Genomic DNA, 26,049 nt, shown 5'->3' with positions numbered 1-26,049 from the left:
ATGATGACTTTGTGCTGTAAGTCTTCAAGGAGTTCACCAACATTCTTGTATCTGGATGTGTAAATCTCTACAAAGACCAGGAAAGTTTTCCTCCGTTATTTCCTCAGACAGACTTTTCCATGCTTTTGGTATTTCTTCTCCTCCCTTGGGAATATCTATAATTTTTATGTTTTGGGGTTTCACAGAATCACGTTTCATAGATATCCTTCATTTCTCTTGATTCATTTTTCACTGCCAAGGGTAATTTAAAAGCCTTCTCTTCAAGCTCTGAAATTCTTTCCTGTGCTTGCTCTGGTTTGTTCTTAAAACTTTCCACTGTTATTTTAAAATTCCTTCACTCTTCATTTCCACGAGGTCTGTTGTCTTTTAAAGCTATAGATCTCTTAGTGAATTTTTCAATTTTCATCCATGCATATTTTCTTTGTTTTGGGTTGGATTTGAACTTTCTCACTGATCACATTGAGCTTGCCATTCATAATTTGAATTTCATATTTGACATTTGAAAATTTTCCTTCTGATTAGAGTCCACTGCTGAAGAGCTGGTGTGATCCTTTGGAGGTGTCAAAGGATTCTGTTTTTTCTCATTGCCAGCATTCCTATGCTATGCTGGTTCCTTCTGATCAGGAATTTCTTCCCTAAGCTTAAAATGGATGGGTTTGCAGTATACCATTTCTATTCTGTTCCTCAGTGTAGAACAGAGGTGCACTGCCTTTTTCTTCATGCCAGTCAGGACCCACTGCAGTGTTGCTGGCAAGTTGGGATAGTGAAACTCAGACCTCTGGGAGGGTGGGCAGGTGGCAGTGGTGGTGGACTAGGCTAGGTAATCCTCCGGTCCCAGGTCCATGGATGGGGTTCTTCCATCCTGCTGTGGAAGAATGCTCGGGCACGAGAGGGGAGGATGCACTGTGCATCTGTAATACTGGGGCTCTCCTGCATCTCCCCGTCCCCGTGGTTGTCACAGTCCAAGCAGGTGCTGAAGGAAGTTGCAGAGGCAAGTTGGTTCCTAGTCTACGACTCAGTACTCATGCAGGGTCAGAGTGGGTCCCTCTGTGAGGTGGCAGTGGAGGTGAGGGGATCTGGGGGTTGGATACTGGGTACAGGGTCAGAAGCAGCAGCAGCAGTGGCAACAGGGTAGATACCCCAGTGGCAACAGAGGTAGGGTGGCAGTGGGAGTTTGTGTCTCCATAGGTACCACAGTGGCAGAGGCAGCAGCAGCAGCAGTTCTAGGCCCCAAGACATGTGAGAGTGGCCAGCCTCTGTACCGAATCTTTGGCCCAACAGAGGTGATGAGGAGGTGACGCTGGCAGGGCTGGCCCCCAGGAAGACACAGTGCTCTAGGGATAGGCTCTCAGAATGATGCCAGCTGTATCACTCAGGGCTTGGCAGCTTGTGGGACCCTACCATGCCACTCTCTGGAGCAATGACGATGTGTAGCTCCCTGGGTTCATCTGGAGGCTCAAGGGGGTAGAGGAGGGATGTGGAGCCCTGGAGGCCTCTCACCTCCTCCTTCGTCACCGGAGGGCACCACTCTGGCTACCACTGATCCAGACAAACAGGTTGCCTTACTGCCCTCTCCTTTGCTTTTGGTGCCTCCCACACTTCTTTATTGAATCCCAGTGCGATCATACGTGATCTAGTCAAAGGGGAATATCTACTCACCATTTTAAATCCTCTCCGTGAGAAAGGCACATGCCAGCTGATTCTAGTCCACCATCTTGGCCCTTCCCCCCACATCACTTTTTTCCTTGAGACAGGGTTGCAGTATGTTGCCCTGGATAGTTTCTAACTCTTGGCCTCAAGCCATTCTCCTGCTTCAGACCCCCAGATAGCTAGGATTATGAGTGTGTGCCACTGCACTCAGCTTGAAATTATTAAAAGAAAATGTATTTATTATTTTTGGATGGGAACAAACCTACTGGCTGTCAGTATTCATGGTAACCCAAATATGTTTTCCTGCAAGATTCTCACTGTGAATAGAAACACCAGCCAGTGGAGGTCGGGGTGGGGGGAGGTTGGCACGATGGCCTCCAGCAATTCAGCAAGAGAGATTATTCCTTGTCACAAAGTAAAGGTGAATCCTGGGTGATTTCCCCTCTTATTAAAACAGTTCATTTACCTCTCCAGATGCTAATTAACTTCCATATGTTTGATTTTGAAGTAACTGATCTTACATAACTCCCCAATTAGGAGATTTCAGTTTACCATTGTATTGTCCCAGTACTTTCACTAAACTAAAGACTTACAGGGACAATATGTTTACATATTTATGAGATCATAGTTTTTACCACCTATTGTCCTATATGCATACACGTCACAAAAATCTGTCTACAAGCAATACCCCCGTTTAGATAACCCCTAAATTAATCACTAGAGTAACATGGGGAAGAAATACATTAAACATATATACTGGCCTACAATGTATAGAAGATGAAAGAAACTGCAAAAACTAATCATGTAGGAAAACAAAAAATAATGACACTTGAAAATGAACCACAGCATATATTAATACCTTAAATCTGAAAATGGCATTACCACTGCTGTAAAATTCCTCTTCCAGTAAAATTCTTACTCATATTTATTATATAATAATCACTTCCACACAATTTTCATTCGGCTACTGTAAAAAATATTTTAAGCAATGTAACTAAATAGTATTTCACAAACATTTTCAACAGTCAACAGTCACATTGGGGGATGGGACTTGTGAGTGCATCCAAAACAGGAATGTAGTGAGCTATTATCAACAGGAACACTGGGGTCTTTCCCAACAAAGTCAGGAGTTTCAAGAGAAAACAATCAGTGTCATACTAAAGAGTCAGACTACATTATGTGATACTTTAATAATAAAACTTTTCACATCTTCATTCCCTCTTCCTATTCTGCTCATCTGGTCAAGCTGACAATAAAGTCTGAGTGTTCCCTTCTTTGGCACCATCTGGAAGTTCAAACCACATGTGTGTACCCCACATGAACCCCAGCCTTTAACAATCATAACCACCCAAGCCAGTCACATATACCAGTTCACTCAAGCCATTTGGGGGCCATCTGTGGATGTCAACCTTGCTTTCCTCAGAAAGTCTCACTATGCAATAAACATTCTCCTAACATTTCAGCGTATACATCATCATTCTCAATATCCAAACGTCAGGTACACTTCAATCAAGTTCCAGTAGGGCGGTGATGTTACCAGGGTGAATACATGTAGTTTTTAGTTTATCTAGCAAAACAAAACAAAATTCCCATTCTCTATCTTTGTTCATAAATAGAAATACATAAACATTATAATTTTGAATTATGTCACTGACTACTGCAAGGAAAAAACACATGGTATTATTTTTATCCTTATACCCACATATTCTTTTCACAATTTCCATTTATTGCTATATGTGTACTTTTCTTTCATGAAAATGAAAATGCATGCCATGGGTCCTATTTAGCATATGAGAGAAGTATGTAGAACTATAATATAGTGCACGTACATCAACAATAAAATACATTTGAGGTTATAAGTGTATGAACTTGCACTGCTATAACATTTTCACCGTACTCACATATGTATCCTATGGCAGCATGTAGAGAGAATGACTCAAGTACTAAGAATGATTACCAAAAATCATACTTACCCAAGTATAATGCACCCAAAAGTGTATGTTGTTTTTCACCAAAAAAAAAATCCTCCTAAATGGATCAACCTTAAGGGCCTAACGATGCATTTTTATTGTCTGTTATGAAGTATCCTCCTGAGGTGGAATAAAACAATGTTGGGAGAAACAATGTGATTCATTTATAGCTATGAAAAAACATTACATTTTATTAGTTAAAATTGAGAACTATGATATATTCTGAATAAAACACTTGAACATTACAATGCCAATAAATGTGCATCATGTGGAAGAACAGTCTATAGCGGTAGCTTTCATTAAACTCTTTAATATAACTTTTCTCTCTTTAACTTCAAAAACAAGACTAATTTTTGCATTATTTCTACCACATCGTCAGTCCCTAATAACCTATTACTCACTTCCCATAAAAATTCCAGTTTCTGTAGATTGTATCCTCATCTATTTCAGTGAATAAGTAGGACATTTCTTTCCTGTAATCCACTATGCCCTTCTTTCAGGAGAAACGTGAGCTGAATGCATTAAGAATGATGACTGATATCATAGTTTTGTTCTTCTCTGTCTGCTGTCATCCTCTCTATATCAGTAAATATTTAATCTCAAAGGAAAAGCCATGGTAGTTCCTATCTATATCCCAGCACTATGGGAGAGAGAGTTGGGATAACTGCTTCAGTCCAAAGTTCAAAACTAGCCCGGAAAACATATTGAGACCTCATCTCTAAAAAAATTTTTTAAATTAGCTGCACCAGGTGGTGTGCACCTGTTGTGCCAGCTATCCTCAAGAAAGACAGCTTCAGCCTTTGAATGCACAATGAGCTACGATCACATCACTGCACTCCCTGGGCAACAGAACAAAACACTATCCCTACTAAAAAAAACCAAACTAACAAACAAAAAAATATATATATATATACATGAAAGGACTGTCAGAAAATACCCAGCCATTATTAATATAATGAGAACATATTATATGGCTGGATACTTTCGAGACAGACCTTGCATTTATCTCAAAAGACAGTGTCTTTTTTCTTCCAGGAAATGGGATACAAATGGTCCTCAGTAATCAATTCAGACCCCCAGACACCACAGTGAAACCTCGGTAAGGAAGGCATAGGAAGAGATTTGAAAGTTCAGGTTGAAAGTCTTAAGGAGTAAAGCAGCCTTTTGAAAGAACCCCAAATAATTAAATATTGCATAAACTAAATACAACAGACCATTTCCACATGTCCTTTCATCTTTGACATACATCATGAGAGGAAACACATGTTGACTTGTGATTATTCCCCAGCAGGTAATATCTTGGATTATTTCTTGTATAAATCCTTGATGTTCTAAAGTAATGGTCCTTGGGTATTAGTATTAGCCTCACCATAAACATTTCATTTGCTTGGTTTCATTGAAGATGTACCTTTTGATGTGTAGTAAGTGGTGAGGTGTGGACAAGAGCCTTTCCCAAATACATTTAATTGATTTCTCTTTAGTATGTATTCTGTGATGTTGATTAATACTAGAACTCATGATGAAAATCTTCCATACTCCTGAGTTTGTAAGGATTCTCTCATAAATGAATTCTCTGATGCTGTGCAAGGTTTGAACTGCAAGTAAAAAGCTTACCACACACATTACATTTGTAAGGTTTCTCTCCAGTATGACTTCTCTGATGAACTGTAAGGCACATCTTATACCTGAAGGCCTCTCCACATACATTACAGTTGTAAGGTTTCTCTCCGGTATGAATTTTCTGATGAACTGTAAGGGATATCTTGTGCCAGAAGGTCTTGCCACATTCATTACATTTGTAAAGTTTATCTCCATTATGGATAACCTTATGGATATCAAGGCTTGAACGCAAATTAAATGCTTTGCCACATCCACTACATTTGTAAGATTTCTCTCTATTATGAATATTCCGATGTCGTGCAAGCTGTGAACTGCACCTAAAGACCTGGGCACATTCATTACATTTGTAAGGTTTCTCTCCAGTATGGATTAGCAGATGAGTAGTGTGGCTAAATCGTGTACGAAATGCTTTGCCACATTCATGACATTTGTAAGGTTTCTCTCCAGTATGAATACTGCAATGTTTTGCAAGATGTGATTTCACCCTGAATGCCCTGCCACATTCATTACATTTGTAAGGTTTCTCTCCTGTATGAATACTGTGATGGTTTGCAAGGAGTGATTTCAGCCTGAAGGCCTTACCACATTCATTACATTTGTAAGGTTTCACTCCAGTATGAATATTGCAATGTTGTGCAAGATTTGATCTCAGCCTGAAGGCCCTGCCACATTCATTGCATTTGTAAGGTTTTTCTCCAGTATGAATATTGTGATGTGCTGCAAGGTTTGTACTAGATGTGAAGACCTTGCCACATTCATTACATTTGTATGGTTTCTCTCCAGTATGAATATTGCAATGTTGTACGAGATTTGACCTCAGCCTGAAGGCCTTGCCACATTCTCTACATTTGTAAGGTTTTTCTCCAGTATGAACAGTCTGATGTGATGCAAGGGTTGTACTATATTTGAAGACCTTGCCACATACATTACATTTGTAGGGTTTCTCTCCAGTGTGACTTCTGTGATGAACTGTAAGGGATATTTTGTGCCTGAAGGCCTTGCCACATGCATTACATTCGTAAGGTTTCTCTCCAGTGTGACTTCTCTGATGAACTGTAAGGGATACCTTGTGCCTGAAGACCTTGCCACAAGCATTACATTTGTAAGGTTTCTCTCCAGTATGAATTTTCTGATGACCTGTAAGGGATGTCTTGTGCCTGAAGGCCTTGCCACATTCATTACATTTGTAAGGTTTATCTGCATTATGGATAACTTTATGGATATCAATGCTTGAACGAAAACTAAATGCTTTGCCACGTCTACTACCTTTATAAGGTTTCTCTCCATTATGAATACTCTGATGTTGAGTAAGGTATGAATTGCAACTGAAGACCTTGCCACATTCATCACATTTGTAAGGTTTCTCTCCAGTATGGAATAGGAGATGAGTAGTATACCTTGAACATGCACGAAATGCTTTGCCACATTCATTACATTTGTAAGGTTTCTCTCCAGTATGAATAATACAATGTTGTGCAAGAGCTGATTTCACGCTGAATGCCTTGCCACATTTATGACATTTGTAAGGTTTCTCTCCAGTATGAATACTGTGATGTTTTGCAAGGTGTGATTTCTGCCTGAAGGCCTTGCCACATTGATTACATTTGTAAGGTTTCTCTCCAGTATGAATATTAAAATGTTGTGCAAGATTTGATTTCACCCTGAAGGCCCTTCCACATTCATTACATTTGTAAGGCTTCTCTCCTGTGTGAATACTGTTATGGTTTGCAAGGTATGATTTCCGACTGAAGGCTTTGCCACATTCATTACATTTGTAAGGCTTCTCTCCACTATGAATTCTCTGATGTTCTACAAGGGTTGAATTGCGTCTGAAGGCCTTACCACACTCATTACATTTGGAAGGTGTTTCTCCAGTAAGGATTACTGGATCAATATTAAGGCTTGAAGACACAATAAAGGCTTTGTCATGCTCATTACGTCTGCAACGTTTTCCCCTAATGTGTGCTTTCTGTTCTTGTGTAAGTAATGGAGAATCAACAAAACCATTCCTATATTTATTAAATATGTGGGTTTTGATATTAAAAGGAATGCTTTGTAGAGGTGAAAATAAGGAAATATGGTTGACAGACTCCTCAACTTGATTACATTCATAGATTTTCCCTTCAGACTGAAATAGCTGCATTTTGGGCAGATGGAACTGAAAGTGTAACCCAACTTGATTTTTAATAGGCTTGTTTCCTGGATTGCTTTCCAACACACAGCTCCTTCCTGGGGAAAAAAAAGAAGAGAATGGAACTTGAACCTATGGATCTGTCATGTCTAGGGTCTGGGAGAAAAGACTAGAATCTGCCTCTCCTCACTTGGACATTGTAAGCAGTATCAGGACACTTTGTTTATCACACAGGCTATTGAAAACAAGGTGAGGTGATATACTGGAACAGTGGGGGTCTCCAGGAGCCAGGAGGATAAAGGGTCAGTTTCTGGGAGATTATGAGCATAGAAATAGAACAGAAATCTAAAGCTTCTGGGGAAAAAAAAAAAAAAAGCACAGTTCAGCCTCTCAAGGAAAATAAGACATTTAAAGGAAGCTTTTTAAACATTCGTAATAGTACATAAAAAAAAGCCAGGGAAGATGTATCACCAGAAAAGGAATGGGTGCTCCTTGATCCTTTAAAATAGGGTGGGAGAGGTGGCTGTTTTACCAATACCCAAACCTAAAATAAAAATTGCAAGGCCTACAAAAAGACAGGGAAGTATAGCCAAATAAAAGAAACAATGTAAAAAGAGAAACTACTATAAAATATAATTTCTGGAGTTGCAATACAATAACTGAAGTAAAGATTCACCAGGGAGTTCAACAGGAGACTGAAAAAGGCAGAGGAAAGAATGAACATATTTGAAGATAGTTTATTCAAAATTATTTTCTCCAAAGAGCAAAAAGAAAACCTAATGACAAAAACAAACAAATCCTAATAGATTTTTGGGATACTATCATATGAAACCATATACAAACTATGGGGGTTTCATAAAGAGAAAAGAATCGGAAATCACAACTGAGGAAATAATGACCAAAACGTCCCAAATTATAGGACAGAATTGGATATACAAATTGAAGAAGCATTACTATTCTATCTGAAAGTACCCAAGGACACTGAAAAGAGACACATTATGAATAAATTATCAAAAGTTAAAGAAGAAACAATCATGAAAGTAACAAGAAAAAAGAGACTTACCATATACAAAGGGAACTATATAAGACTGTGCAGTTTTCAACAGAAACCCTGCCTGCTAGAAGACCATGGGATAATATATTTAAAGTGCTTTTAAAAATTGGCAAGCAAGAATACTATATTTAGTGAAACTTTCATGCAAAAATAAGAGAAATTTAGAATTTCCTAGAGAAATTACTGAGATAGTTCATCAGTACTCTAAACCTGTTGGTCAAGAAATGAAAATGAGTCCTTCAAGATCAAGGAAAAGGTCCCCAGAGAGTACCTCTTACCCTTATGAAAATATAAAGTTCTCCATTAAAGGTTAATAAAAGATCAAATATACAAACAGGCAGCAGTGTACTTTTCACTTGTAAGTTGACATTTAATATTTTCCTAGTATTTGAAAGATGAAATTATTTATTTATATATATTAATTTACATAAGTATAAATGGTAACACAACATATAGAAGCAATTTCTGACAGCAATAAAGTGAGAGCAAAGCTGTAAAAGAATGCTTTTTGTACATAACTGAAATTAAGCTGTTAACATTTTAAAATTGAATGTTATAACTTTACCATGTATGCATCTGCAAGGGTAAATATAAAAAAAACTATAGAAAATACATAAAAAAAAAGGTGAGATAGGAATCAAAGCATGTCATTACAAAGAACAATCAACAAAAAACACAGAAGGCCATAGGAAGAAATGAAAGACAAAAAAATCTGGAAGATGTTACAGGATGTACAGGTAATACGTGACAAAATGGCACTAGTAAGGCCTTCCCTATAACCAATTACTTCAAATCTAAAGAGGTTAACTTTGCAATCAGAAAAAAACATGATCCAACTAAATCCTGTCCAAAAGAGACTCCCTTGAACTATAAGGACATACACAGCCTGAAAGTGAGAGGATGCAAAAAGATAGTTCATGCAAATGGTAACCAGCAGAGACGTGAGGTGGTCACAGTAATATCAGAGAGGATAGATGTTTACTCTAAAATTATTATAAGAGACAAAAATTATAAAATGATGAAAGGGTCAATTCACCAAGAAGATATAACTATTATAAATATATAGGCACCAAACATCAGAGCCCCTAAGAATAGAATGGAAACACTGACAAAATTCAAAGGAGAAATAGACACATTCACAATATAGTAGAAGACTTCAAGACCCCATTTTCAAAATGGATAGAACCAGACAGAAGAAAACATAGGACTAAAATACCACTGTGGGCCATTGGACAAAACAGACTCATAGAGAACACACCAGCTAATAACAGCAGAATACAAATTTCTCTGAAGTACCCATGGAACAACTTCCAGAATATCCCTCATGTTAGCACACAGAACAACTTTTTAACAACTTAGAAAAACTGAAAGTATTTGAATTCATTCCCACAGTAATGAAATAAAACTAGAAATTTGAATAAGGAAAACGAGAAAAGCCACATACCTATGCAAGTTAACCAACACACATAAAAAACTGGTTTGTCAAAAAAGAAATCACAGAGGAAATTAGGAAACATCTTGATACAAAGGACAAGGAAAACATAACATACCACAATTTATGAAATGCCACAAAAATTGCTGGGAAAGATATTTATAACTATCTATGCTATATTAAAAATAAACAACATTCATATATAAACAACATAACTTTATACCTCAATGCAATAGAACAACAAACTAAACACTATGGTAGAAGGGAGGAAAGAGTAAAGATTACAAAACAAATGAAACAGAGAATCGAAAAGCATTAGAGAAAGTCACAAAACAAGGGATCATACATTGAACAATAAAAAGACTGACAAACCCACAGCCAGAATAACTAAAAAATAAAAAACCAGAAGACTCGGGTGACTAAAATTAGAAATGGAGAAGGAAACATTACAATCAATTCTATATAAATGAAAAGGAAATTAAGGGAGCAAGATTGAACAATTGTATGACAACCAATTTGATAACCAAGAAAAAAATGGATCAATTTCTAGAAGTACACAACTTACCAAGACTTAAGCCCAAGGATGAAAATCTAAACACATCAGTAACAAATAAGGAGATAGATTCAGTCATCAAATATCTCCCATCAAAGAAAAGCACTAAACCAGATGACTGTAATGTAAAATTTTACCAAATAGTGAAAAAAGAATTAACACCAATACTCCTTAAAATCTTCCATTAGCTGACAAAAAGCAAATACTTCCAAACTCAATCAATGAGGCTAGTATTATTTTGACAGCAAAGACAAAGGCCCTAAAAGAAAAGCAAACTATAGAGTAATATTCCTAAATAATCTATTGCAAAAGTCCTCAACAAAATGTGAGCAACACAAATTCAGCAGTACATTGAAAAGGATCACACATCACAACCAAGTGGGAATATATAGTCAACTGATGTTTAACAAGGGTGCCAAGACCATGCAAAGGGGAAAGGATAATTCCTTCAACAAATGGTGCTGAGGAAATTGGATATTCACATGTAAAGGAAGAAAGATGGACCCTTACTTTACACCATATCAAAAAATTTACTTATCATGGATTCATGACCTAAATATCAGAACTAAAATTCAAAACTCTTAGAAGAAATTACACATAAAGAGCTTTATGAGATTGGATTCAACAATGATTTCCTGGATATAACCCCAATATACAGAAAACAAGGTAAAAATACTAAGATGTTTATTTTCAAAAAGAATAAAAAAGAACACCAGAAAATAAGAAGTATTGGAGAGAATACAGAGAAATAAGACTTGAGCCCTGTTGGGAATGTAAAATGGTACAATGCAACTATACAAACAAGTATGACATTTCTTTGAATAATTCAAAATTGAATTATCATATGAGCCAATAATTCCACATATAGGCATATATTCAAAACAACTAAAGAGAGAAGCATCAACAGATATTCACAAACCCATGTTAATAACAGCATTAGTCAGGCCGAGGCGGGAGGATTGCCTGAGCTCAGGAGTTTGAGACCAGCTTGAGCAAGAGCGAGACCGTGTCTCTACTATAAATAGAAAGAAATTATCCAAACAACTAAAAATAGAAAAAAAATTAGCCAGGCATGGTGGCGCGTGCCTGTAGTCCCAGCTACTCGGGAGGCTGAGGCAGGAGGATCGCTTGAGCCCAGGAGTTTGAGGTTGCTGTGAGCTATGCTGACACCATGGCACTCACTCTAGCCCAGGCAACAGAGTGAGACTCTGTCTCAAAAAATAAAAATAAAAAAAAATAACAGCATTAGTCAAAATAACCAAAAGGTAGAAGCGGTCCAGGTGTGCAACATCAGAAGAATGCATAAAGAAAATGTGGTATGTACATAAAAATGAAATTTATTCAGTCCTAAAAAAAAAAAAAAAGAAAGAAAGAAATTCCATTACATGCTACAACAAGGATGAACCTAGAGGACACTATGCTAAGTGAAATAAACCAGATGTTAAAAGACAAATACTGTATGATTCCAGTATATGAGAGGCCTAAAATAGTCAAATTCACACAAATGGAACAGAATGGGGATGGGTGGAGAGGGAAATGGGGTGGGGAGAAGGGAGTTTAAATATTTGTGGTAATCAAACAGATGTAAATTTAAATAATGTGAAAAACATGATCGATTTTAGCTCTGCTATGCTCATACAAAGTAAAATATCGTAAAATTTCTTTGACAAACAAAAGGGCATCATGTCAAGAATCCCATTACTTTACATATTAGTAAATGTAGAGTTGTGTTTGTGAATGAATGAAAGCTTATATACACATATTTAAAATGAATAAATTTTGATTTCATAATTATCAGCAGAACACAAATAACCTGAGCCACAGTGGACACAGCTCGTACTGAAGGGCACTGTTAGGAACAGCAAAGAGCAGAAATGTTTCCTGGCAGCGGTGCGGACACCTAGGGACAAGGTCATCAGCAACAATAAGCAGCAAATAAGAGCCACAGAACAGCAGGACAGCACCAGGCTGTGGGTTACGAGGGACCAGGGGAACATTACAGGAAATTCACATGGAAAGACAGGGAACAAAACAGTCCTCATATGTTAACTCAAGAATGTAACTCAGAACTTTAGAAATTTTGCAGGAAGTAAAGGTGATATAAACAAAGGACCATAGGATAGTGGACAAAGGACTATGTTGCAAGAAATCGGGGAAGTTTCCCAAAAAAATACAATGACATATTTAAAAATTAATTTGGTATACCAAGATGGATGTGAGTGTGTGTGTGCATGTTGTCATGGTTCCTAGCTTATTAAAGCCAGCCAGTCAGAGTTCCTGAAGGCAACACTTCTGAGTGCTGACTGAAGTGGGTGGCAGATTTGGAGACTGAGCCCTCGACCTGTGGGACTAATACCATCTCCAGGTAGAGTGACAGAATTCATTTAATTGAACAGCACCCAGCTGGTGTCTGTGCAGAAATGATTATTTGCTTGTTGGTGGGGCAAATCCCCCGCAGTTGGTGAAAAAGTTTTGTTCTTATTGTTGTTGTGTGGTGGGAGAGCAAAAGAAGACATAGTTTGAGTTTTTCCTATCAAATGTAATAAATTCTACTAAGTCAATTTTAATGATATTTCTGGGACTAAAAGATTAACAATTTTGAAAACGTATATTCTTGGTATTAAAAATTCCTAATGTAAACACTGTGATAAATTAAAATGACAAAAGTATAGTGTAATATCAGGTATGAAGTCAGGTAAAACAAAAGAAAAATATTTAAATTATCTATTCAAAAACTTTTGTAGTATAGGTTTTAGACAAACTGCTGCTGGGCAACACCCTCTGTAGAAAACAATGAAATGTTCTAAAACATGTGAATCAATAGACTTTCTCAGACACGACAGCCCCACACACCACAGATAGGAAAACATGAACACAAAGAGTATAATACAAAATAGGGAACGTATAATTAATAAATAAACACAAACTGAGTTCATTTATAACATGGAAATGTACAAGATGAGAGTCGCAGTGGCTTGAACAAACCACGGTGGACTTAAAACCAGAGACATCACGCCAGTGAGCTATGATCCATGAGGGTCCCATAAAGCATCTTTCTGTTGCCTGCCTTTCCCATGCTGCTGAGTAACAGAGGGGACAACTGACTCCTGTTACATACAAGAGTCAAGTTGGATAAAATAGAATTGAAGAATGGCTGAGGGACCTTGCGAAGTAAGAAGAAATACATACACTGGGCTCCTCCCTGGTTCCTGACACAGACTCCTAATAACTCGGAATTTCCCGGTTGAGAGGAGTGGGACATGCTCTGATGAGGAAACTCTGTGGTGGCCTGGATGGAGGCTGGTCACCAGAAAGACAAGGCAATGACTAGAAGCCTGAAAGTTAAGCCCCAAGCACCATTTTCCAGGGAGGGGAGAGGGACTGAAAACTGGGTTGATGTCAATCATGCCTACGTGATGAAGGCCTCCGTGAAGAACCCTGAACCATGGGGTTATGAAAGCTTCCAAGAGCTGAACTCGTGGACGTGCCCACAGGGTGGCGCACCCAGTGAATCTTCCCTGTGCCTCGCCTGCCCTGTGATCTCTTCATCTGGCTGTTCCTCTGTAGCCTCCAAAATACCCTTTATAATGAACCAATAAACACAGAAAGGGTTTCATGGAGTTCTGTGAGCAAATTAATCAAATCTGAGTAGGAGGGTCAAGGAACCCCCAATCTATAGCTGGCTGGTCAGGATATGTGACAATGTACTACTTGTGCTCAGTGTCTAAGGTGGCGGGCAGGCGTGGGGACTCAGCCCTTAGCCTGTGGAATGTGACTCTAACTCCAGGTAGACAGGCTGATAAATGAATTACAGAAAACACATTTGATGTGCCCTGAAAATCAGTTGGTGGGGAGAAATCCCCGCACATTTTAGTGACCAGAAGTGAAGCATTCTGTGTTGAGTGGCGCATGGGAGGAGGATAAATACTGCCTTTTGCTTAACTCAAAGAGAACTGAACAGGCAGAGAGGGCTGGAGACAGCTCTATGCAGTTTCTGGGCCCCAGATGCAAAATAAAAGAAGAGCAGCCAATGTTTTGCGATCTCCCGATTCGGTCTTCCAAGTACAGGAAATGGGGTGGAACCTGAATGGGTCAAGGTGTCAGGTCTACGGAGGCCTCAGCTCCGACCTACACAGAGAACTGGGCACCAGATGCAATCAAGTACAGAAGGAGACACCACAGGGGAAAGAGAACCCTTAGAATGTGCCACACAGAGTGAGGGGACCAAAGAGTTCACAGAAGCCAGGTGACAGGGTGTTGTCCACCATGATAAAGACTCTGCCTTTATCTGTGTTTGAGCTGCAGCACCACTGGAGGGCGATACGGAAAATTATTAAAGGTCGAAAGAACAGAATGACAAGTGGGGACAAAGAAAGATTTCCATTCAGAGCTCACAGTCCTTAAAACTTTTCATTTACCACGGACTTCTCCTACTTGCAGTGTTTCCCACACACTGGTTAATGGTGCTGCTTCCACTGTGCCCACCTGAGCTCTTACCTGAGTTCACACCTTTGGTCCATTCCCCTCGATCTGGGTTTCTTGCTGTTTGCACTTCACTCTCCACAGTCCAGGGCTCTTTCCCTTGTTCCAACATGGAGATAACACTCAGGTCAAGAAGAGAAAGTCCTGCTTATAAAAAGAAAGACTCAAGAAGTGCTGTGGCTTTTCCTAAATCTAAGGCCTACATTTAGGCAGGAGAGAAGATATTATAAAAGAACCAAGAAAAATATTTCACAAATAGTACAAGAAGATGTACCAGGAAGGGGGCATGGTATTTGATGAAAGGGGACATTTAAAGTCCAGAAAGCATTAATGGAGCTTTTCATTTCTGAGTCACTAGGCTTCAGTGTCAGTCAAGCAACGCAGGGGCTCCCAAGGGGCACACAGAGAAAATGCAAAGACACACAAGGGCAGATCCCGATGTCCAGAGCCATGTCATCCTCACCCAGGGAGACCAGGTTCCTGTAGTTCTCCAACATCACGGCCCTGTACAAAGCCCTCTGAGCAGGGTCCAGGCATTTCCACTCCTCATGAGAGAATTCTATGGCCACATCCCTGAACGTCAAGTGTCCCTAAAAGGAAAAACATAGTTCACCAATGGGATACGGGAAGAATTCTTTTCTTCACACAAAGGAGAGGAGAGTTTTAAGGATTGATTCATTTGAAATGAGCATTCTCACAGATCCATGGTAATGTATTTTTGAGCTAGTTATGTGTCCATAATTGTGTTTTATTATACCTTTTCGTAAGAAGTTATGATATTCTCTAAATTAGTGTGGATTTCTCATTTTTGTGGACAACACAAGAAATACAAATACATAAAAAGTTAACAGAAGCTTATCTCTGTATCTCTATAGAGGTGTTAGATATTCTGTTTGAAACACCAAACGATATTCAGTATCTATCTAAACGAGAATATGAGTGGTATCTTCAAGATGACTGTGTCCACAGTGGCTTTAAAGAAAGATCAGAATTTAAAAACTGTGATGATGGCAGCAATAGCCATGCCAGAATTTTTTGAATACTTACAATATGCTAGGAATTATTCTAAATTACTCTAAATGCTTTACATGTACTACCTGCTGCAACAACAGCAGCCCACGAGAGACAGATCTGTTCCCATCTTAACGAAGAGACAAGTGTGTCTCAGTCACTCCATGAAACTCACGTCAGGTCTAAGGGCTAAAAATCCTAGAGTAAGCACCAGATTCTGGTTGTCAAGACACCAGATCCCAGTTGTCAAGGTGTAACAATCGAACCAAAAGGATCAAACAGTTAAGGAGCAGATCGGCATTAAACATGAATTGACAGGTAATTAACTCCTTGAGAAAAGCTGAAACTGGTTCAAGGACAAGAACATGCAACTGCATAAAAAGGTCAGGTACATACAAATACGCTGGTAATATGTTACTATTCCTACTATCAAGGAACTAACATGACAGTGTAGCATGATTTTAAGGTCATGGAAAATATTTAAAACTGCAGTTAAACATAATAAATTTATATGAGATGATTATGTGCCTTTGATAAAAACCACAGGCTTGCTCCTCCATGCCCACCTTCACACACATCACATACACACTTATACATGTATGTGTATACTGACACGTATCCACTGAAATAACAGGACATGTCTCTGTGGAAAGATGGTCCTCCGCTGCCCACTGCACCAGGGGGTTTCAGGGAAAATAAACTCCTACAGGAAGACAAACTAGTGAGTTTCTGACCATTTCTTAAGAACTCGCTCCCCTCCTGGTGAAGCCCACACTCATGCTGCAGCAGTGGGGAGCTGGGCTGGGCTGAGCCCCCCTCCAGGGCACAGACCCGCCCTTGACCAAACCTGATGCAGAGCACAGCCCCCCTCATTCCTCCGTGCATCCCAGGCCGATCTCAGCCCTCAGCAATGGAGGACACCATGTGTTGAGTACTAAATGCTGGACAAAAACTAGTGTGGAATCCCTTTTTTGACGGTGATATGTTCTAGAGCCACAGAGCATATCTGAATCTTCAGATAGTACTGAACCTTATGTACTATGTATGTTGAATGAGTATCAATACAATATTGAAAAGGAAAAATAGATGGTTTGTTTAATGATATTTAAACCTATTATGTCATTATTACTTGTAAACATATCATCTGAAACTTTAACTACAAAGTATCACATCAAAACATTTACTGATGGACTTTTTGCCGGCCGGGCTTGGGGGTTCTTGCTTTTATTCCCACCCTTTTGGGGGGTTGAGTTGGGGGTTTGTTTGGGGCCGGGGTTTTGCCCCCGGCTTGGGCACCCCGTTGGGCCCCCTTTTTTCCAAAAAATTAAAATTTGAAAAAGGAAAATTTGGTCGTTCTTGTTGTTTTTTGCTTTTGTTCCCGGTTATTTGGGGGGTTAAGTTGGGTGGTTCCTTTGGGCCCGGGAATTGAGGTTTGGGGGCCGGAGGGGGCCCCGTTTTCGGGGGGGGTGGGGTATGGGGGGGGGGGGAGGTTCGCTTCCGTGCCGGCACAGTCTGGTCTGTCCACTTCCTGTGCTTGGCCTGGTTGATTTCCTCTTGTCCTGTCTGTCCTTTGCGTTGTTTTTTTATTTTAGCTGATGTCATGGAATAATCTCTTTTCTCTCTGTGTTTTTTTTCTGTTTCATTTTATTCTTTTTCTTTTCAAATCTGTGGTCGGGGACACAGTGTTTTTCCTGTTTTTCTTTTCATGTGTTGTATAATCTGGGGGAGAAAAATCTCTCCTTTTATGTGTCTTTTTTTCGAGTTTTTCGGAGATCTGTGTGTGTTTTCCTGTGAGTTTTCCGTGTGGTGTGTCTAATCCTGGTCTACAGACAGCTGACAGTGCATCCAGATGTGGGCCACAAACAGTCCCTGCTGCCCAACAGTGCTGACACCGCAGGGCCACACCTCGTCTCCAATCCATGTCTGGGTATAGAGCCCTTCCCCAGACCATGCCCAGTGGAGCCTCTTTCCAAGGTCATGTCGCTGGGTCACCATGAAATGGAATCAAAGTGGAGATGAGAAGAACTGACAGAAGACACGGGAGAGTGGGAGCAAACGTGTCAGGCACGCTTCAGAGTCAGAGAGGACCAGCAACTCCAACGCCCGGCATTTCAGAAAAGGAGACTCAGAACGTCCACTGAGAACATCACTTTACCTGAGTAAGATCCATCCCTGACTTATTTTCTTTCCTCTTCCTCCTCTTCTGGGTTTCTTCCTCACCCAGCGTGACTCTTCAGAAGTCAATCCTGAACGTCAAAAATATGTTGTAAAATGCTGAGAATCAACACACTCCCTTTCATGCACCATTACACGAAGGGGAAAGACTTCCATGTAAAAGACAGTCCTCTGCTGTTCCTAACACCAGGTGAGATGTAGGGAGAATAAACTTCAACAGGACAAGAAATAAGTATGTTTTAGACCTGTTTCATCAGAGTTCACCCCCCTCCTGGTGAAGCCCACACACACGCACATATGCGTGTGCGTGCGCACGCTGCAGCTGGGCTGGACTGAGCTCCCCTCTGGGGCACAGACCCGGCCCTGACAAAACCCGATGATGCACAGCACACCCCTCCTCACCCCTCCATTGATCACAGGCTGAGCTCAGCCCTCAGAAATCAAAGACAGAGCCTTGATACTCCACCCTGAATACAAAATAACATCAGCTCTAAACATTGCTAAGCATGGGCCCAGCCTGTCTATGTGAATGGGAATCTCTGGTCAGAGGGCACCAGAGATGTATTTGCAAAATCCCTCCACTCAGAGGGGAAGTCCAGCACACCTTCCATCTCCTCTTCCCTCGGGCACGTCTTGTCACCAGTATCTAGACCTTGGAAAGTGGAGGAGGAGAAAGGAACATGCAGAGCAGCCAATATGGACCAGAGATGAGGCTGTGGGTGTAGCTGGGATGTTACATGGAAGTTAGATAACAGAAGTCCCCACCTAGAGCGGGGTATCAGAACAAAGACCTGGGGAACAAAAGATATTTGTCACCTACAGCTGAGGAGCCACAGAGTTCTAGGCAGAGGGACAGCCCACATGAAGGTCCTGAGGCAGGAGCCATCTCAGCCCCAGGAAAAGGAAAGAGGCCTGTGAGGCTGGAGCAGAGTGAGTGAGGACGACACAAGCAGGAGATGAGGCCAGAGAGGTCCTGGGGGAGCAGAGCAGGGAGGGCCAGGGCTGCAACCATTTCTCTCCCACACTTCAAGAGAATTTTGGAAACACACTTCCTCATCCATTTTAGGTAAACATGTAATTTTTTCTTTAGTTTATACATGGACACATTAAAAATATAATTTTAGATATTTTAAATATATGACAAGAAGTCCCGCTAAGCCCCAGGAATTACAGGGTTACCCTCACCTGAGATGTGAGGACTGCAGGGGAACTCATTTGGGGGAGTTCAGAAAGTCCCTTTTGGACATATGAAGGTGGCAATGCCTGTTAGACAGCCCAGCAGAGACATGAGGACACAAGAGGACACATGATTATAAGCTTTGGGGGAGAGGTCTATAGAGAAAATGGAGAGATGTTGGTGGGGTTTAAACCATAAGATGAAATGATAAAGAAGCACAGTGGGTGTGCACAAGGACAGAAGAGGATCCAGGACTCAATGGTGGGACACTCCACCATTCAAAGAAGACACCTCAGGAAACACCAGCAAAGAAAACAGGTCACACATGAAGGTGCTGACAAAAATTTAAAACGAAGCAATTTTCAACATTTAGAAAGACGTCCTCCAAGCCAAGAACAAAGAGGAGGAGGAAATGATCAGCTGTGCAACAAACTGCAGACAGGAAAAGAAAGATGAAGAGGGGAGGTCACTGGTGACTCTGAACAGACAGGATCAGGTTGACCATAAGGGGCAAATAAAGAACTGGACGCAAGAATTAAAGACAGAATAGAAACAAGATTTTAGGGTTTGTGCTCTTAAATAGAGCATAGAAGAGGGCCACTTACTATGGGGGAAAATGTAGTTAATAGGGTCTTTTTTGCCTGAATGATGAAAAAGCGGAAGGAAAACAAAGACTTTAGAGTGTGTCTGTGCACGTGTTTTAAAGGATAATACAACGATCGGGATAGGCTGACGAAAAAATTCCTTAGAAGGAAAATGGGTGATGCAGCGTAGGAAGGATGCCACACCATGCTGACGCTGTCAATGGGGCACAGTCACAGGGCCAGTGATGGCCAAGTGCAGGGACAGACCATTCCCAGTCACTACTTAGTAGAGATCGCAGGCCCTGAGACAGGGGCGTGGGGCTGTTGTGAGTGTCTTCCTTTTATTGTTTGGGATAGCAAAAATCTACTCATATTCAATAAAGAATATTTCACCTCTAGTCACCAATGTGTGTGTGGTTTTTCCCACATTCACCAGGTTGCTGGGACGCCCAGTTGGCTGCCATAGAATTTAACTCAATTTTGATGCTATAATATCTACCTGCTGATAGGGTCAGATTCGCCAGGTGAAGAACTGAGTCCCAAAGACTGTCCCTCCCTTCACATGCAGACAAAAATGATGGTTTCCAAAACCCTCTTCTAGGTTTTGATTAATTTGTGAGAATGGCTCCTGCTTCTGGTTGTTCATCTGTATCCTCTGTACAATAATATCCTTCATAACAAATGAGTAAACCTAAATAAAACATTTCCCTGAGTTTGTGAACAGCTCTATTAAATTCATAAAAAAGTGGGGAAAGGGAAACCCCCAATTTATAGTTATTGCATCACAAGTTCAGGTCCCAATTTGGGACCTAGGACTGGCATCAGATGCGGGGCAGTCTTGTGGAACTGAGCCCTAAAACTATGGATCTGATCTATCTCCACGTAGATAAGGTCAGAATTGAGTTAAATTACAAAACACAGAGTTAGTGTCTGATGAAGAATGGCTTGTTAGTGAGGAGTCGTCCCCACACATTCTGGTGACCAGAGGAGAAGTATTCTGCATTGAGTATTCACCAATATACTGACGGTAAGAGTAGAAAAAACACTTTGGTTTCTCTCATGCACTGCCCTACACCCTACCCCATCCCAGGAAAAGGGAAGAGGGTGACCCATAATTGAATGAGCCAAGTCACTGCCACCTGCCAGAATAGGGACTGCAAACAGAAGCTAGCCTGTGATGCCAAGCATTATAAAAGGAACCAGCCCCACACACAGGAGTTTGGCAATTCTCAGCTTCACCTGTAAATTTTCAACAAATGTTAAATTTATTAGATTATAAATAGAGAAATCAAAATGTACATCCCTCTGCTCATCATATCTAATCATCTCACCATTTATCTGGACCCAGGTCCCCTCTTTCATCATTCTGTACATACCTCTCATTCCTACCTTCTCTCTCTAAGCTTCTTTTTTCCCCCATTCTGCTCATTTGTGCCCCTCTCCTCTCTTACTCATTTTCCCCTCTTCCCTCTATTCCTTCTGTTACCCCCGATCTACTCCATTCTGGCTACTTGTTTCACCCCACTGCTCTTTCTCACCAATCTTTGCACTTTCCCAGTCTCCATAGATTTCTGACTCTTCCTTTCCCATCTCTGCTCCCCCCGTTTTCTCTGTTAAAGTCCCCGTTCCCTGTTACACCTCCTTGTCCCCATTCTCTGGCACCCCCAGGTCACTAAGCTTTCCCCCTTGCTGTGGTTCCTTCTCTGCTCTCCTTGTCACCAGGTGCCCCCTCTTGCTGTCCCAGCACCAGGCTGCTCTGTCTGCCCTGGCTCCAAATCATAGGTCCCCTCCCCCTACTCTGTCTGAGGTGCCTCCCCCTTTGCTGCCCCTCTCCCTATCTTGCTGTCCTTTATTTTCTTAGACATTGACCTTTTCCCTTAATTTCTCCTGTTCCTTTTCTCCACCTGCAACTTTCTCAATCTCTTCTTTCACTCTTACTGCGTCTTTGCAAATCCCTCCCCCATCCGCTACTGTACATCTGTTTATAGGTCTCCCTAATTCTTTTGTCTTTCTAAATTTTTCTATTCCCTCTCAGTTGCTCCGCATCTCCCTCTCTCCACACGTTCACAGGAAGGGGAGCGGAATAAGATGCCGACCTCAGGAAGAGCGCATTTTCCAGTGGGAAGGAATTAGGTGCAGAAGAACACTGGATGTCACAAGACAGGCCCAGGTCACCTCCAACGCGGGATGAGGAAGAAGCGGTGACTACGAAGGTGAGATCTGGGAGCAGAAGGGCCCAGCCCAACGCGGACAAGGACGGGGATGTCCTAGGAGGGAGGGAGGTGGGTGTGCAGAATCCCAGGAGCAGGGAGAAGACGCCGCCTCTCCCGGCCTGGGGCTGCGGCGCTGCCCTCCAGGGCCGGCGAGGATGAGGCGTGTGGGAACGGAAGAGTCTAAATCCACATCGCGGGCGAAGACTCTACAAGGCGCGAGGCGAGTGCAGGAATCACCGACGGGTTTTAAACAGGAAAACGGCGCGAAAGGCGGTGTCTCCATGGCCCTATGGCCGGAAGACCGGGGACGGGACCAGCCTCAGCGCGATTTAACTCAAAGGGAAGCGGCCCCGGACTCTCACCGGGACGTCTGAATTCACTCGGGGCGAGAGGAGCGTTGCGAGGATTTCAAGGTCAGTGCAGCCGCCAGATCCCGGGCACAGTAGCGCTGGGGAATCGCGAGGCGGAGACTTAATCTACACAAAGGAAAACTCACCCGCCACGGCGTGGCCCGCTCTCCACGCGGTCCGCTTCCGGGTCTGCGGAAAACTGCGCGCGCAGGAGAGGCCGGGGCGGGGCCCGCGGGGGTGGGCGGGGCCCGCGGCGGGGTCTGGGCGGGGCCTGAGCTTAGGTCCTGCGCGTCTCTGTTTTCAGGGTTTAGATGAGACCAGCCGGTGAGGCTACGCAGTTCTTTCTTACACCTGCTATTCTGTTTTACACTTGAGATGAGTTAACGTCAAATACCTTTGACACAAACTTTGTTGACATCATAAGGACTCACTGGTCTGGGAACTGGAATCTCTCTGGAAGGGACAGCGGTGGTTGGTGACTGGATCCAGGAAAGTTTCAGCAATTAAAATTAATTTTAGCAATTTAGCTTAAAAGCCCTGGAACCGTCTGTGAAGGAGACAGTGAATTGCAAAACCTTGCCAGGGCGGAATGTGCCTTTTCACGCTGACGCCCAACAGGATAGAAAAGAAATCCTTAACATTTCTATTCCCCGATGACACCCGGGGATGAGAGTTGTTAACCCTGTGCTCAGTTTCAGAGACTTTCATAGGGACGACACCTGGGACGTAGAGGGGTAATGCCACTGATAAGTTAGGTCACCAACTGTTGCTTTAAAGAAGGCAATAACTTTTTAAAAATAGATACAAATTACCTAGTTCTTTCTTACACCTGCTATTCTGTTCTACACTTGAGTTAACCTCAAATACCTTTGAGACAAACTTTGTTGACATCATAATATGCTTACTTCAATAATTTCTAAATCTAATGTAATTCCAAATTCACTTTGCATGCATACTGAAAGTAATTCGAAAACATACATTTTGTTTAAAAATTGTCATCTATTTTAGGTGTTTTCTCTTCCTCAGTGTTCTGTCAGGTGTAGGTAACAAAGACTGTTACATAATCTTCAGGAGATAATTGGATTTATTTTCATCTGAAGAATAATTTTGCAATATTTCTAAGGTTATTTGGTGGGCAAGTTGTGCTCTTTCATATGAACCCTGAAGAAAGTAAAATGAGATTATCAAATTTTAAATAACCTCATTTCTACCGGCAGTAATTTTATGGAAATATTTATGCATTAACATATACTAATATGTATGTTTTGCTCTCACATCTTTATTTGGGGAAGCTTCTATCCATTTCGAAGTGGTAATCAATTGAAATATCCCGTTTAGACATGAAAATTAGCATATTTAAAATATTAGCAAGTTTAAATGAGCAGAATGTGCTGGCATGGCACACAGATGGATATAAGAAGACATGTCAGTATATTTTTTAAAGATGCAGTATCTGGGATAGCTTTGGAGATCTTTAGAAGATAGATTTCTCTATTATTCAATATTGCCAAGTAGCTATGTTGTCAAGAAACAATTGTTAGCATGGACTTCTATGATCAGAAGCAAGGAAATGAGTTGATTGCAGAGCATTTCATTAAACTCAACAGTAGTGAATAAGCTGATTATAGCTGAATGTCAGGAATCCATTTTGAAAATGGGGAGTTTATTATTACTAAAATTTTCAAGGGATCCACATAGGCATATTTATTCATGATAAATAAAAAACAAACATCCCCTTAATCACAGAAAATTTTGAGATATGCCTCCCTGTAATATTATTATAAGACAGATGCAAATTATAAAGGATTACAAAACATTTTTTAGAGTAAGAACTACATTCAACTATTGAGTATATATTATAGCCCATGCCACAAAAGCAAGAGAATATATATATAGTAATATATATAGATAGATAGATAGATAGATATTCCAGAAACTACTTTTCCAAATGTCCAAGAGTCACACAGAAAAGAGCTTTTCTTTTATATGGAAGAAACAAAGCTAGAAAGCACCAGGTATGGGGCCAGGGATGAGCACCTGGCATGACCTACAGGTACTCTGGGAATGTTTTCTTTTAAGATCAGCCTACTCTAAGGTGGGAATCTTAAAAAGGAGAGGATGTTTCCAATTACAATGCTTAAGGGTGGTCCAAACTTCAGGTGACTGAGAGGAGGGAAATTTAAACTAAAATTTGGTCAAGTTACCAGCACTGTTCCCATTGATCGGTGGGGACAAACAATTCAATAATCCTTGATAAGAAGAAGGATGGGAATTTGGAGGGTCTGTATCTGGGCTCTACTTTTGTAAACAAGGGGGCTATCTTTAGATTTAATGAAGTGCTGTGAGGAAGTGTGGTTCTTCGCAGTGAGCTGTTTCTAGGGAAACAAAAGTTTGGTGGGGAGGAAGGGGGGTTGTGCTGGTTCTTTAAACGTTGCTGTTTTCTAGGATTATAAGGTGGAGTAAACCTACTATAACATGAAGCAGTATTCAATAAATTATAAATACACATTATGTTGGAAAATTGGAAAATTTAACTAATAATATGAATTACAGCTGCAAAAAACTTACCCCATACCTCGCTCTTTGAAAGACACTGAAGGGCCCCAAGTGTCCATTTTGGCTGTGTGGCATCTGTTCCTGTCACCTACAAGAGACATCATTAATTGCTGAAACATATGGCTGTAAATTTCCAATGTCAGGGATCCGTCTGTGTGTTACATTGAACATTTAGAGTTATGTTAATAAAAATAGTTTTCCCTTTTCCATTTCTCTGTTAATCATGGAAAAACATATGCAGACAGCTTCATCAATTCTTTGGTCTCAGTAGGACAATAGAAGAAGTAATTAAAATTCCAGATCCATGTCACATTCAAAAATTAATCTAAATTGTCCTGACATCCCCTCTTGTACAAGCTAAGCCCTGCCAAAGACAAGAGGGAAGTTTGATTTCTCTGTAGTTCTCTGAGTGTATTTCTCAAAAAACAAGGAGAATGAACTTTTCTTTATGAACATCAAGAATGTTGTTTTTTTCAGTGACCTGAAAAATAATACTGTAGATGAATTCACATTCATATTGAGTATATAGAGATGTGGGTGTACTAGATATTGCTTTAATACTTCTCGTGTCCACAAACGTGGTGAGAGGTCTTCATGTAATCCCTCCATGAGGACCTATTAGGATTTAGTGTATCTGAACTGGTAAACACAAACAGAGCTCAGTTATCCAGGACGTTATCCAAGAAATGCTCTTTACTCCACTTACAAAATGTTGGAAACATGTAATTAAAAACAAAAAAAAATATTCCCTGACCTAGAAATCCTCTCCATACATGTAGCAGAGAAAGAAAACAAGTTTGTTGATAAATGTGCATTAAACCAGAATGTGATGGCCAACAGAGGCAATCCTCTAAGAGATACAAAAGAAACTTGACACTTCCATACAACCCATTATGCACTTGTTTTCAGCGTAAACAGTAATTAACCTCAAGTAAGAGGGCCCAGGAGCACACATAAGTTCATCCTGACTCTATGCGAGAACTGGGGTGACCACCTATGTTAGCTACTTAGCTCTATCCAGAGGGAGGGGGAAAACTCTTGGCCATATCTTTGCAAGAGTTGGTAGTTTTGCAGCTTGTAGCCAAGTGCCC

The 26,049-nt window shown here is 40.8% G+C and overlaps 1 protein-coding gene across 1 annotated transcript in view; it reads right to left on the bottom strand.

Annotated features, from left to right (window-relative positions):
- Nucleotides 1–18,073, bottom strand: part of LOC105809515 (zinc finger protein 208-like) — a 59,156-nt gene extending 41,083 nt beyond the window's left edge. The window contains exons 1-4 of the mRNA XM_012643337.1: nucleotides 18,059–18,073; nucleotides 15,356–15,482; nucleotides 14,908–15,036; nucleotides 5,217–7,469 (exon numbers count right to left, since the gene is read on the bottom strand). Coding sequence (XP_012498791.1) covers nucleotides 5,217–7,469; nucleotides 14,908–15,036; nucleotides 15,356–15,482; nucleotides 18,059–18,073 — 2,524 coding nt within the window. The remainder of the gene's footprint in view (nucleotides 1–5,216; nucleotides 7,470–14,907; nucleotides 15,037–15,355; nucleotides 15,483–18,058) is intronic.
- Nucleotides 18,074–26,049: the final 7,976 nt, after the last annotated feature.

Source organism: Propithecus coquereli, unplaced genomic scaffold (assembly GCF_000956105.1).
Source record: "Propithecus coquereli isolate 6110/MARCELLA unplaced genomic scaffold, Pcoq_1.0 Scaffold196, whole genome shotgun sequence".
Classification (NCBI taxonomy): Eukaryota; Metazoa; Chordata; class Mammalia; order Primates; family Indriidae; genus Propithecus; species Propithecus coquereli.
Note: the sequence above shows the minus strand (reverse complement) of the source record. Positions and strands in the feature narration are given on the sequence as shown.